The sequence below is a fragment of the Castor canadensis genome, chromosome 2, assembly GCF_047511655.1.
Source record: "Castor canadensis chromosome 2, mCasCan1.hap1v2, whole genome shotgun sequence".
Lineage (NCBI taxonomy): Eukaryota > Metazoa > Chordata > Mammalia > Rodentia > Castoridae > Castor > Castor canadensis.
The window spans coordinates 68,377,559-68,391,249 of NC_133387.1; the positions used below are offsets into that span (position 1 = coordinate 68,377,559).

General features: G+C 36.6%; 1 protein-coding gene across 8 annotated transcripts in view; it reads right to left on the bottom strand.

Moving 5' to 3' along the window:
- Cog5 (component of oligomeric golgi complex 5) overlaps window positions 1–13,691 on the bottom strand; it is a 330,870-nt gene that overhangs the window by 40,946 nt on the left and 276,233 nt on the right. For all 8 annotated transcript variants that reach the window (XR_012445204.1, XM_074064981.1, XM_020156084.2 and 5 more), the window contains one exon: window positions 6,776–6,879. Coding sequence is in view for 7 of the 8 variants with exons in the window: in XM_074064981.1 (XP_073921082.1) it covers window positions 6,776–6,879 (104 nt within the window). In the remaining variant the exon portion in view is untranslated. The remainder of the gene's footprint in view (window positions 1–6,775; window positions 6,880–13,691) is intronic.

Below are 13,691 nucleotides of genomic sequence, written 5' to 3' on the forward strand. Positions count from 1 at the left end.
CCTAAAAGATTATTAAGAATGAAAAAGACAGGCATCTGTCTTAGATGAATCACACAAGGGCCACCCTCATGCTCTGGCCTCTCAAGATTCCTCCCACCCGAGCAACTCTTGATCCACTCCCATGTTTTGCCTGGTAAGTGAATACATCAATAATGGATCTTAAAATAGCATTTTACATTTTGCAATGACAGAAAATGCTGCCCTCTCCAAACAAATTCTTGGCAACAATATCTCTGCTCTTGTGGGATTTAATCAGATCACTCCAATAGCAGAATTCTGACCGTGGAACTAGTTATGTAACAGGACATGTGGTATGCAATTTTTTCTTCCAGATGATGAGGTTTGGAAAGGCTTTAATTTGGATCAGCAGATGATGCTAGCTGATGCTCCCTTATATACCATTTATAACTTAAAAATGTTTACAATTGTTCTTTAAAGAATATATTAAAAGAATATGAAATATTTATAGGAAAGAAGAGCTACACCAAAATTAGAAATCACCTGATATTGGCCAATAGATGAGATCATTGGCTACATAATGCTGTATCTTTTCCAAAAAGCAAGTTAAGTGTTTCCATATTCTGAGAATGATGCAAAGAAACTGATGATGGTCTACAGATGAATAACAGATATGACTAAAATTCCTAGAGCAAGAGGATGAGGTGAACTTGATGAACCTCAAATACAGAAATGGTTATTATAAGTAGGATGCTAACTAGAGGCTCTCTACTTCTCTATTTCCAGAGGCAAACAGAAATAGAGAAACTAGGCTTTTGTCCCAGCAGGCAGGGATTTTGTCCTGATATAAGAAAGACTGTCTTAACAATGGCAAGGTCATTGCAAGGTAGATGGTGGAGAATTTCTTTTTCACAGGGTGGAATGCTGCCTGAGCAGAGGGGAGCCTTGGTAAGTGATAGCAGACTTGGTGTGGGGTTTATATCTGCCAGACTCAGACCACTGAATGGCCTACTTATTCAGGTTTCACCAGTACAAAGAACTAGTTTGCAAAAAAAAGGGTACCAATCTCTTTCATATTCTTTTTTTCAGATTAATTTTTTGACAAATCACAATAGTATATAATTACGCACAGCAATGACATACATATACAGTGTGAATGATTAAATAACATATCTACCACTTTAAATACTTACTTATTCCTCCTGTCAAACTGCAACTTTGTACCACTTAACCAACATCACTCCATTACTCCCAAACCCTGGTAACCATCATTCTACTGTCTGATTTTATAAGTTCTATTGTTTTAAGATTCTTCATATACATGAGGTATTTGCTTTTCTGTGCCTGGCTTGTTCCACTTAGTATAATGTCCTCTAGGTTCTTCCATGCTATAGCAGTTAACAGAAATTCCTTCTTTTTTGAAGCCTGAATAGTATATACACCACATTTCCTTTACCCATTCATCTGTTGATGGGCACCTAGACTGACTTCCTAACATGGCTACTGTAAACAATTCTGTAGGGAACATGGGAGTGCAGGTATAGCTCTCTGACATTCTGATTTCAAGTTGTTAGGATATAAACTCAGAAGTGGGATCATATGGCAAGTCTATTAGTGTTCTGAGGAACCTCTATACAGTTGTCCATAATGTACTAATTTACATTTCTTTCAACAGTATGCAAGAGTTCCTTTTTAAAATTTTTTACATCCTCACCAATATTTGGGATCTTTCATTTTTAAATAACAGTTATTCTGACAGTTGTGAAATGATATTTCATTGTGGTTTTAATCTGCATTTTTTTAATGATTAGTAATGTAGAATTTTTTGTGTGTATCTACTGGCCATTTGTATGTTTTCTTCTTAAGAAATATCTACTCAGGTCTTCTGTTCTAAAACTGGGTTATTGAGTTTTCATAGTTCTTTGTAAATTTTTGCACATTAATTCCTTATTAAGTGTAACGCTTTCAAATATTTTCTCCTAATCTGTAAGGTGTATCTTCACTTTGTTAATTGTCTCCTTTGACATGGACAAGCTTTTTGCTTTTGTTGCCTGGGCTTTTTAGGCCAAATCCAAAAAAAGAACCATTGCCCAAACCAATGTTATGCAGTCCATCTTTCTTCTAATATTTTTATAGTCCCAGGTCTTAACATTTCAGTCTTTTAAATCTATTTTGAATTGCATGTGGTATGAGATGAAGGTCCAACTTCATGCACGCAGTGTTCCCAACACTCTTAATTGAAGAGACTTATTATTTTCCAACTCTGTATTCTTTGAATCTTTGTTGAAAATTCACTGACCCTAAATATATGGGTTCATTTCTGAGCTCTCTCTTATGTTCCATTGGTCAATGTATCTGTTTTTATGTTATACTATGCTGACTCACTTACTATAACTTTGGAGTATAGTTTGAAATCAGGAAGTATAATGCCTCCAGGCTTGTTCATTTTATTGACTACTACCATGGCTATTCAGGGCTTTTTATGATTTCATATGAATTTGGGGATTTGTCTTTTTCTATTTCTATAAAAAATGGTATTGGAAATCTGATAGGGATTATACTGAATCTGTAGATAACTTTGAGTAGTATGGCCATTTTAACAATATTAATTCTTCCAATTTATGAACACAAAATATCTTTCTGATTATTTATGTCTTCTTCAATTTCTTTCATTCATGCTCTATAGTTTTCAGTGTACAGCTCTTTCAACTCCTTGGTTAAATTTATTCCTAAATATTTTTTTTGTAACTATTGTTAATGGGAATGTTTTCTTGATTTATTGTTTGGATAGTTACTTGCTAGTTTACAGAAATACTACTGGTTTTGCATGATAACTATCTATTCTGTGACTTTGTTTATTATATCTAAATTTTTTGATGGGGTCTTTGGGGTTTTCTATATTTAAGAGCACATCGTCAGCAGTGACAATTTTACTACCTCTTTTCCTGTTTGGATGCCTTCTATTTCTTTCTCTTGCCTGAATGCTCTGGAAAGGAACTCCTGTACTAAACTGGAAAGAAATGGTGAGAATGTGTAAGTCTGTCTTGCTCCTGATCTTAAGGAAAAATCTTTCAGGTTTTCATCACTGAGTATGAGATTAGCTGTGAGTTTGTCATAAATGGCCTTTACTGTACTGAGGTACATTCCTTTTATTGCTAATTTATTGAGAGTTCTTTTTATCATGAAAGAGTGCTGAAATTTGTCAAGTGCTTTTTTTGCACTTAATGAGATCATATCACTTTTGTTCTTCATTTTATTAATGTAATAAGTCAGAATAATTGATTTGCATATGCTAACTCATAAATCTCATTTGATCATGATGAATGATCCTTTTAGAATCCTGTTGAATTTTGTTAAGAATTTTGCACCTGTGTTCATTAGCGATACTGACCTATAATTTTCTTTTAAAGTCCTTGTCTAGCTTTGGTTTCAAGGTAATGCTAGACTCATAAAAACAGGAAGTATTCCCTCTTTGGTTTTTTTGGAAGTATCTGAGAAAAATTGGCATTAGCTCCTTTTTAAATATTTGGTAAATTCACCCATGACAACCTTTGTTCCTAAGTTTTTTCTTGATGGAAGACTTATTACTGATTCAACTTCACTGCGAATTCTTGTTATGCTTAGATTTTCTATTTCTTTTTGATTCAGTATTGGTAGGATATGTGTTTAGGAACCTCTGCCCTATTTTCCATCACAGCTGTAATAATTTACATTCCCACCAAAAGTGTATACAGATTCTCTTTTCTATACATCATGCCTGCACTATCTTTCACTTGTTTGTTTTGGGGGGCAATACTAGGGCTTGGACTGAGGACCTCAAGCTTGCTTGGCAAGCACTCTATTACTTGAGTCACATCCCAGCACTATTTGCTTTAGTTTATTTCTCAGGTAGGATCTTGTACTTTTGCTTGGAGCTGGCAAAGGACCTCACCTTGATCCTCCTCCTTTCATCTCCCAAGTAGCTGGGATAACAGAGGTGTGCCACTATGCTCAGCTATCTTTTTTGAGACAGAGTCTCACTAATTTTTGGGGGGATGGTATTGGGGGTTGAACTCATGGCTTCATGCTTGCTAGGCAGGTGCTCTACCACTTGAGCTATGCCTCCAGCTCTTTTTGCTCTGGTTATTTTGCAGATAGAGTTTTACTTTTTGTAGAGCCAGTCTGGACCATGACCCTCCTATTTTACGCTGCAGCTGTGATGACAGGTGCATGCTACCACACCCAGCTTTCTCCAATGAGATGTGGGTCTCTTGAACTGTGATCCTTCTGATCCCAAGTAGCTAGGATTACAGGTATGAACTATCATCTCCAGCTTCACAAACTTTTCTATCTCTATCTTCCCAATCTCACCTCTCATGTAGTTGTCTTTTTAGGTTTTGTTAAGAGCCATTAAGACAGGTATGATTTCTGCTAGGTTATCCAGTTGGTTAGTATATAATTAATTGTTCATAGTAATTTCCTAGGAACCTTTGTTTTTCCGTGATAACAGACTTAGTGTCTCTTCTTTCATTTCTGGTCTTACTTGAGTACTCTTTTTTTTCTTAGTCTAGCTAAGGGTTTGTGATATTTTTATCTTTTTAACAAACCACCTCTTGGCTCTGTTGATTTTTTCTTTTTTTAAAAATAAAGCTTCTACTCCATTTAATTTTGCTTGGATACTTATTTCCGTACTTTTGCTAATTTAGGCTTAATTTATTCTTTTTTCCTAGTTCAACGAGGTGCAACATAAGGTTACTTATTTGAGATCTCTTTTTTTCTTTTGATAGAGGCATTTGTTGCTATAAACATCCCTCTTTGCAACATCTGTAAGTTCTGGTATGTTACACTTCCATTTACATTGGTCTTAAGGTTTTTAAAAATTTTCCTTTTGATTTCCTGTTTGATCCACTGGTTGTTCAAAGGCAAGTTGTTTAACTTCTACATATTTGTGAATAGCCTAAGATTTTCTCCTGTAACTGATTTTAGTGTCACACCATTGTGATCACAAAAGATATGATTTTAAGATATGATTTTAAAGTCTGATTTCATTCAGACTTTGTGGTCTAACACAGGGTCTATTTGGGGAGACCACTCTGTGTGTGCTTATGAAAAACTTGTATTCTGTTGGTGTTGGAAAGAATGTTCTCTAATGCTTATTAGAGTCATTTGATCTAAAGCATAGTCCAAGTCCCAAGGTTTCCTTGTTAATTTTCTGTCTGAATGGTCTTCTCATCATTGAAAGTGGGCTGTTAAAGGACTATTATTGTACTGTAATCTATCTTTCTCTCAGATCCTTTTAATATTTGTTTTATGTATTTATGTACTCTGACATGTATACATGTATTTAAAATTATAGTACTCATTTGCTGAACTAACCCCTTTAGCATTAGATAATGACCTTCTTTATTATGTTTTACAATTTTTGACTTAGTCTATTTTGTCTGATATAAATATATAGTTATCCCCACTTTCTTTGGATTTCCATTTGCATGAGATAACTTTTCCATCCCTTTGCTTTCAGTTTATGTTTTTCTTAAAGGTAAGGTAGCACACAGTTGGTTTTTCACACCTTTTCAAAAGCATAGTATAATTTTTGTACTGCTCTGAAGGACTGTCTCAAGAGCTTTGATCTAGTAAGTTGCAATGATTTCCTTCAGCAGTAGAAAATAACATACTAAAACAAATTCTATCAGCCTGTGTCAACAAAAGTAAAAAAATGGTATTTTAGATAAAATACTGAAGTATGTATTATCAATTCTCATTGTGATTAGAAGAAACCTGATTTAAATTTAGTAGAATACAAACTTACTTGGTTAATGTTAAAGTTAAGTTTCCCCTCTTACTCTAAAGACTTAAACAGAAGGTTCTCAACTGGCAAAGTACAGACATGAGTTTGTGTAGAAACTCAAGGGACTTTACAATGACAGTGTCATGCAGAAGCTGAAGGTGGAGGACTAAGTCTATGCCTCGTTGAGAAATGGTGGCTGTGCATCTTCATGTCACCAATCTCTGTGTGTTGTCTTTCCTCAGAGGGGTTCAGCTACCACTGCAAGGATTCAGGGTCCTCCTTTCACTGTCTCCTTTCTCTACTCAAAACTATAATCAGACATGACTCACTTTACATTAAATGTGATTAGAAACTCTGCGGAAGGAAAATCAGCCTTGGAGGGGATGGGCCAGAGAATGCCAGAGCAGGATTCAGATAAGCACAGTGGCAGAGATAGGGAGTTTTAAACAGGAAGGCTATGCCTATGTCAGCGGGTAACAAAGGTTAAAGTAGAGAGAAAAGAAAAGAAAACTAGAGAGAGAAGATGGTTATCTAAATCTCCAGTACCAAGCTGAGACCCATAAACCCATTCTGTTTCAATATGAAGACAGAAATGATGAAAACAAGAATAGAACATTTTAAATCTGTTAAAAGCATTCACAATGGATAAAGGAGGCTAGGAGACAATGATGCCAGAAGAGGAAGAAGGCCTAGTTGGCTGGGAACTTGGGGAGGAGTAGAGGAGGAAATAAAAAACACATTTCTACATGAAAGTAGCAGCTGGGTATGGTGGTTCATATCTATAATCCCAGCTACACAGGAGACAGAGGTAGGATTGTGGTCTGAGGTCAGTCTTGGAAATAAGCAGAAAAACCTATCTGAAAAATGACCTAAAGCAAAAGGGGCTGGGGCATAGCTCAAGTGGTAGAGCACTTACTTAGCAAGTTTGAGGTCTTAATTCAAACCCCAGTTCTCACACACACACACACACACACACACACACACACACACACACACACACACAGGAAAAAGGCAATAAAGACTAGTCAAATTTCTGGTTAAATGTTTTACCCAGAAAAATCTTCTTGATGCATGGTGATGATTATGGCCTCTATCGCATCTCCCACCGAAGTCAGTAAGGGCTGCACTGCATTCCCCATAAGAGCATAAATTGTCTGACAAGGAGAAAAAAGGAAAGAGAGGCAAAATCAGAGGAAATGACATAAGGAAACCTGAGAAAATTATGTGGGAAACATTTTGACTAACAGTTTTCATACTCTTATCAAATGCAGACTGTACACAGTTTAACTCAACAGAAATTTGCTTCTCTCCCTAACCACTGTCAGTAATGACTTTAAAGCCTAAAATATGGAACATGGAAATGAAAAGTGTCAAGTCCCCTACTGCTCTCATTTTTTCCAAAGGCTTAGTGGCTAAATGAGCCCACAGAGAAAGGAAGACATGTGAAATGAGAGAAATAGTTCTACTTATGAAGTGAAAAGCAAATAAACACCATTTTTTTTCTCAAAAGAGTGAAGCAAGAATAAAAGTAATTCTTTAAAAATTGGAACATCATCATATGCTTTTAGCCAGAGTGAATATAATAAGTATACTGGTGATTCTCACAGGGTGGAACAGCTAGGCATTTAATGAATTATGCGTTGGTTGAGTTTTATAGCTATGACTCTGAACTATGGAGAGTTTTGCATCCCAGGGAATATTTGGCAATGTTCTGATACATTTTTGGTTATCATAACTAGAAAGGAGGGAGAAGTATGCCAGTAGAATATGGTAACAGACAGAGATGCTGCTAAATATCCTACAGAACAGTCTCCACAACAAATAATTACCTAGCCTAAAATGTCTACATTATGATTGTGTCTACAGTGAGACATAAGCAGTGGTTACTTTATGTAATACTCTAACTAAAAGGGTTTCAACTGGAAATATTGACTGGAACTTAGCAAACATTGAAAATAAAAAAAAATTTAGTATACTTTACGTGCTTCAGTGATAATGAAGTTGAATGACCAAAGCTCAAAATTACCGAAATCAAGGAGAAAAGGATAAATAGGATCTTTATTCAATAGGTCACATTTGTTAAAGGCATAGGAGCAGGGAGTCGGGGGGAGGGAGTGATCTGGGAAATTGTAAAGCACTAAGTACACAGAGACTACAAGTGCTGCCTACAAGAGAGGTACTCTGTGTAGGCTGCTATGAACTTAGAGAGTTATCAGGAAGGGACCAGGAGCCAATGATTTTTTTGTTGTTGTGCTGGGTGGGGGTACACTGTGGCATTTATAAAAGTTCTTACACTATATCATACTTGAACTCACCCCCTCCACTGTTCTCCATTCTTTGAACAGTATCAACACGTATCATTTTTTCATTTACATATATGTGTTATAAACAATGAAAATAATGTGGTAAAGATTTAGAAAAAATCATACCCTGGATGAATTAGACTAAAGACAGGAGAATAATTATGAGGCTACAGTAGTAGTATAGATGCAAAGTGAGCATCTGAACCAAATTAGAGGGAATAGGAATAGAGATAAGGGGACAGCAGGACCTGGTAACTGGATCTGGGACATATGGAATGAAAAGATTTAAGGGTGTATGTTTTTTCTTTAATGATTCAGTGATATTGTTACTTGAATGTGTAACTACAGAAGCAGCTGGGGTGATTGGGGGATGGAGAGAGAAAAATGTGAGGAATTCAGTGGGAGGCATGAATTTGAAGTATGGGAAGTCCACATAGGCTATCAGATAGGCATGTTTAAATGTGTATTATCTGAGACATTTTGATTAGATTTGAAAGTCAGTGGCTTTTAAGATGGGAGGGGGAAGCCAAAAAGTCAATGAGATTCTGGTAGACAATGTGCAGATTAAGACCAAATGCCATTTTAAGATCATGGAGAAGAGGGCCCTTAAAGGATTAAGAGGAGTTATTTATTTATTGAGGATATATTATATGCTAAGTACTAAGTGATTCATATATAATAATTTTACTTAGAACTAAATTATCCCTTCCTCAAAGAACTCTTAAAATCTCCAATTTATAGATGGGAATATAAAATAATTTATAGATAGGGAAACTAAAGTCAAAGTAAAGGGACTGTCAAAAGCCATAAATGAGCAAGTGGAAGTGCTGAGATTATTTCGGTTTGTCTGACTCCTCTGAGCTTTTGGGTACACTATGCCTCTGGGTACAGAAGTCAGAAGAGACCTTAAAATATGGTGGAAATAAACAGGTAAGATTTCAAAAAGAAAGAGCAGGTTTTCTATTTATGGTATGAAGGAGTATGTAACTACAGATGCCTCCCAAATAACTATGGGCAAAAATACCCAAAGCAAAACACCCACCGGGGGCTTAGGAGATGGAAAACAGGTAATTTTTTTTTCTTTTTTCTTTTTTCTTTTATTATTCATATGTGCATACAAGGCTTGGTTCATTTTTCCCCCCTGCCCCCACCCCTCCCTTACCACCCACTCCGCCCCCTCCCTCTCCCCCCACCCCCTCAATACCCAGCAGAAACTATTTTGCCCTTATTTCTAATTTTGTTGTAGAGAAAGTATAAGCAATAATAGGAAGGAACAAGGGTTTTTGCTGGTTGAGATAAGGATAGCTATACAGGGAGTTGACTCACATTGATTTCCTGTGTGTGGGTGAAAACAGGTAATTTTAGAGAAGTGTGGAAACCAAGGGCAAGCAACCAAGTTTTGTGGCTCTTCTCTCAGGGAGATTACAGTCAGTGTAGTAAAAGGCTGAGTGGTTAAAACTCAGAGGAAAACAAGAATAAAAACAACATTATTTTTTAAGCTAAAAGAACAGGGAAAGGAAACCTGAGTCAACCTGGGCTGCTAGAGAGTGAGAGAGGAACCCTGGAGTGGAGGTCAGAGAAGAATGCCTTATTCTATATTTAAACTAGTCTTCATTGAAGTAGCAATCAAGAGTCTCCCCAAAAAGAAAAGTCCAGGACCTGATGGATTCTCTGCTGAATTCTATCAGACCTTTAAAGAAGAACTGATACCAACCCTCCTTAAACTGTTCCATGAAATAGAAAGGGAAGGAAAACTGCCAAACACCTTTTATGAAGCCAGTATTACACTTATCCCAAAACCAGGCAAAGAATCCTCCAAAAAGGAGAACTATAGGCCAATCTCCTTAATGAACACTGATGCAAAAATCCTCAACAAAATAATGGCAAACCGAATTCAACAACACATCAAAAAGATTATTCACCATGACCAAGTAGGCTTCATCCCAGGGATGCAGGGGTGGTTCAACATATGAAAATCAATAAACGTAATAAACCACGTTAACAGAAGCAAAGACAAAAACCACTTGATCATCTCAATAGATGCAGAAAAAGCCTTTGATAAGATCCAACATCATTTCATGATAAAAGCTCTAAGAAAACTAGGAATAGAAGGAAAGCACCTCAACATTATAAAAGCTATATATGACAAACCTACAGCCAGCATTATATTTAACGGAGAAAAACTGAAACCATTCCCTCTAAAACCAGGAACCAGACAAGGATGCCCACTATCTCCACTCTTATTCAACATAGTACTGGAATTCCTAGCCAGAGCAATTAGGTAAGAAGAAGGAATGAAAGAAATACAAATAGGTAAAGAAACTGTCAAAATATCCCTTTTGCAGACGACATGATCCTATACCTTAAAGACCAAAAAAACTCTACTCAGAAGCTTCTAGACATCATCAATAGCTATAGCAAGGTAGCAGGATATAAAATCAACATAGAAAAATCATCAGCACTTCTATACACTAATAATGAACAAACTGAGAAAGAATGTATGAAAACAATTCCATTTACAATAGCCTCAAAAAAAATCAAATACCTAGGTGCAAACCTAACAAAAGATGTGAATGACCTCTACAAGGAAAACTACACACTTCTGAGGAAAGAGATTGAGGAAGACTATAGAAAGTGGAGAGATCTCCCATGTTCATGGATTGTTAGAATCAACATAGTAAAAATGTCAATACTCCCTAAAGTAATCTACATGTTTAATGCAATTCCCATCAAAATTCCAATGACATTCATTAAAGATTGAAAAATCTACTGTGAAATTTATATGGAAACACAAGAGGCCACGAATAGCCAAGGCAATACTCAGTCAAAAGAACAATGCTGGAGGTATCACGATACCTGACTTCAAACTATATTACAAAGCAATAATGATAAAAGCAGCATGGTAACTGGCACAAAAACAGACATGAAGACCTGTGGAACAGAATAGAGGACCCAGAAATGAAGCCACACAACTATAACCAACTTGTCTTTGACAAAGGAGCTAAAAATATACGATGGAGAAATAGCAGCCTCTTCAACAAAAACTGCTGAGAAAACTGGTTAGCAGTCTGCAAAAAACTGAAACTAGATCCATGTAGATCACCCTATACTAGTGTTAACTCAAAATGGATCAAGGATCTTAATATCAGACCACAAACTCTAAAGTTGATACAGGAAAGAGTAGGAACTACTCTGGAGTTAGTAGGTATAGGTAAGAACTTTCTCAATGAAACCCCAGCAGCACAGCAACTAAGAGATAGCATAGATAAATGGGACCTCATAAAACTAAAAAGCTTCTGTTCATCAAAAGAAATGGTCTCTAAACTGAAGAGAACACCCACAGAGTGGGAGAAAATATTTGCCAGCTACACATCAGACAAAGGACTGATAACCAGAATATACAGGGAACTTAAAAAACTAAATTCTCCCAAAACTAATGAACCAATAAAGAAATGGGCAAGTGAACTAAACAGAACTTTCTCAAAAGAAGAAATTCAAATGGCCAAAAAATGAAAAAATGCTCACCATCTCTAGCAATAAAGGAAATGCAAATTAAAACCACACTAAGACTCCACCTCACCCCTGTTAAAATAGCCATCATTAGCAACAACATGAACAACAGGTGTTGGCGAGGAAGGGGGGGGAAAGGAACCCTCTTACATTGTTGGTGGGAATGTAAACTAGTCCAACCACTCTGGAAAAAAATTTGGAGGCTACTTAAAAAGCTAAACATTGATCTACCATTGATCCAGCAATACCACTCTTGGGGATATACCCAAAAGACTGTGACACAGGTTACTCCAGAGGCACCTACACACCCATGTTTATTGCGGCACTATTCACAATAGCCAAGTTATGGAAACAGCCAAGATGCCCCACCACTAACGAATGTATTAAGAAAATGTGGTATCTATACACAATGGAATTTTATGCAGCCATGAAGAAGAACAAAATGTTATCATTTGCTGGTAAATGGATGGAATTGGAGAATATCATTCTGAGTGAGGTTAGCCTGGCCCAAAAGATCAAAAATCGTATGTTCTCCTTCATATGTGGACATTAGATCAAGAGCAAACACAACAAGGGGATTGGACTATGAGCACATGATAAAAGCGAGAGCACACAGGGAGATATGACGATAGGTAAGACACTTAAAAAACTAGATAGCATTTGTTGCCCTTAACGCAGAGAAACTAAAATCAGATACCTTAAAAGCAAGTGAGGCCAATAGGAAAAGGGGACCAGGAACTGTAGAAAAGGTTATATTAAAAAGAATTAACCTAGAAGGTAACACACACACACAGGAAATTAATGTGAGTCAACTCCCTGTATAGCTATCCTTATCTCAACCAGCCAAAACACTTGTTCCTTCCTATTATTGCTTATATTCTCTCTTCAACAAAATTAGAGATAAGGGCAAAATAGTTTCTGCTGGGTATTGAGGGGGTTGGGGGGGAGAGAGAGGGGGTGGAGTGGGTGGTAAGGGAGGTGGTGGGGGCATGGGGGAGAAATGACCCAAGCCTTGTATGCACATATGAATAATAAAACAATAAAAATTAAATAAATAAGTAAAAATCTAGTCTTCAACTGACTCATCAGACACACATGTGTACAATAAACTAAATGTGGTTTGCAAGTAGGATTTAAAGAACTGAGCTCTGATGTCAGCTGTAGATACGAGAGTACACCATTTGAGTATAATCAAGTTAATTGCTGGCTAAAGCAAAGTCATCAACACCCTTAGGAAAATTACCTTAAAAATTCTGATGCCAGAAAATATAACACTCACAATGTCCAGGACATACTCAAAATTACTACATAAACAAAGTTAGAAAATTTGATCAATTCTCTAGGGAAAGGACAGTCAATATATGCAAACCCTGAGATGACCCAGACCCCAGAATTATTTTTTTTTAATCTCAGATTAAAAATATGCTCACAGTAAGCAAAATAATAGGAAATCTCAGCATAGTGATTCAAACTGTGGAAAAATATGCAAATGAGAATTTTAAACTGAAAAATCATGCTACCTGAAAATGAAAAGTTGACTAGATAGGCCTAGCTGAAGAACTGATATGATAGAGGAAAAAGTCAATGAACCAAAATGGAGTGAATAGAAATCTATCTAGAGAAGAGAAAGGAAGACTGAAAAATAATTGAATTTGTGCAACAGTTGCAAAAGGTCTAATGCATTGGTAATTGGAGTCAGGTAAGAAGAGAGAAGCCAGGTGGTGGTGGCTCACACCTGTAATCTTAGCTACTCAGTAGGCAGAGATCAGAAGGCCTGCACTTCGAGGCCAGCCCAGGCAAATAGTTCTAGAGATTGTATCTTGAAAATACCCAACACAAAAAAGGGGTGACAGAGTGGCTAAAGTGGTAGAGTACTTGCCTAGAAAGCATGAGGCTCTGTGTTCAAACCCCATTACTGCCATAGAAGAAAAACAGAAAGAGAGAGAGAATAAGGCAGAAAAAGTATTTGGAGGAAAAAGACCCAAAGAGTCTCCAAAATGTGTTAAGTTGAAGAAAATCAGCAAATCCCAAACAGGATAATTTTGAAGAGAACTATACCTAAGCACATAATAATGCACTAAAAAGGGACGATAAAGAGGAAATCCTGAAACAAGAAAAAAAAAAAAGAGAGCTCACAAGGGAAATAATTTTAA